Source organism: Limulus polyphemus, unplaced genomic scaffold, assembly GCF_000517525.1.
Source record: "Limulus polyphemus unplaced genomic scaffold, Limulus_polyphemus-2.1.2 Scaffold3908, whole genome shotgun sequence".
In the NCBI taxonomy this organism is placed as follows: Eukaryota; Metazoa; Arthropoda; class Merostomata; order Xiphosura; family Limulidae; genus Limulus; species Limulus polyphemus.
Window position 1 is genome coordinate 1,487 of NW_013669518.1, and position 1,557 is coordinate 3,043.

Consider the following 1,557-nt stretch of genomic DNA (forward strand, 5'->3'; position numbering starts at 1 on the left):
ATATACCAGATTATTTACCATCACCAACCTATAGCCATGTAAACAGAATATACCATATTATTTATCATCTCACAACCTATAGCCATGTAAACAAAATATACCATATTATTTACCATCACCAACCTATAGCCATGTAAACAGAATTTGCCATATTATTTACCATCACCAACCTATAGCCATGTAAACAGGATATACTAGGTTATTTCCTTTCACCAGCCTGTATCCACTAGAAAAGAACAGATTAATTACTATCACAATGAGAACAAAATATACCAGTTCATTTACTACAACCAACATACGAACCAAAGGGCTCATTAAATTCTGTTGAGATATTTTCTCAAAGTTCATGGGATAGAGAATAAAACAAAATTGCTTTGAATTGAATAAATTAGTTTGTGTTAGAATGTCTCGACTCCAGATAAAATATTAAAAAAGATTTTCTTGTCTTCAAATTATAATTAACATTAACTGCACCTGATTTAAAATAAGCATTTCTTTCTTTCAGAATATGTTCCTAGCATAGATCACATACGATCCATCTCTCCACTTCCCAAGGAAAGTGACCTGCAGGGTGCTGCTGACGCTCTCATTCGTCTCCAAGACACCTACAACCTTAACATGTCTGCCATGGCTCGTGGAATCATTCGGAGCAGTGGACGAATCCAATCATTTGAAGCTCATGAACAATTAACGGGTAGGCCTACCATTCCACGTGGGTAACAAAATCACAAACACGTTCATTATGTTTTTCATATACATCTATTTATAGTTTTAAATTTACTCACTAGACACACATGGATCACAACACGTATTAAGTTTTAGATATATCCATAGTTAGTACGTTACTCACCAGATATGAATGGTCCACAACACGTATTAAGTTTTAGATATATCCATAGTTAATACGTTACTCACCAGATATGAATGGTCCACAACACGTATTAAGTTTTAGATATATACATAGTTAATACGTTACTCACCAGATATGAATGGTTCACAACACGTATTAAGTTTTAGATAATATACATAGTTAATACGTTACTCACCAGATATGCATGGTTCACAACACGTATTAAGTTTTAGATATATCCATAGTTAATACGTTACTCACCAGATATGAATGGTTCACAACACGTATTAAGTTTTAGATATATACATAGTTAATACGTTACTCACCAGATATGCATGGTTCACAACACGTATTAAGTTTTAGATATATCCATAGTTAATACGTTACTCACCAGACACACATGGTTCACAACACGTATTTAGTTTTAGATATATCCGTAGTTAATACGTTACTCACCAGACACACATGGTTCACAACACGTATTTAGTTTTAGATATATCCGTAGTTAATACGTTACTCACCAGATATGCATGGTTCACAACATGTATTAAGTTTTAGATATATCCGTAGTTAATACGTTACTCACCAGATACACATGGTTCACAACACGTATTTAGTTTTAGATATATCCGTAGTTAATACGTTACTCACCAGTCTCACGTAGTTCACAACACGTATTAAGTTTAGATATATCATAGTTAATACGT

General features: G+C 33.4%; 1 protein-coding gene across 1 annotated transcript in view; it reads left to right on the forward strand.

Annotated features, from left to right (window-relative positions):
- The first annotated feature begins 508 nt into the window (after positions 1–508).
- The window catches only part of LOC106470254 (prolyl 4-hydroxylase subunit alpha-2-like), an 18,266-nt gene continuing 17,217 nt past the window's right edge, over positions 509–1,557 (forward strand). Inside the window, exon 1 of the mRNA XM_013930798.2 lies at positions 509–694. Within this exon, the coding sequence (XP_013786252.2) occupies positions 619–694 (76 nt within the window). The 5' untranslated portion in view covers positions 509–618. The remainder of the gene's footprint in view (positions 695–1,557) is intronic.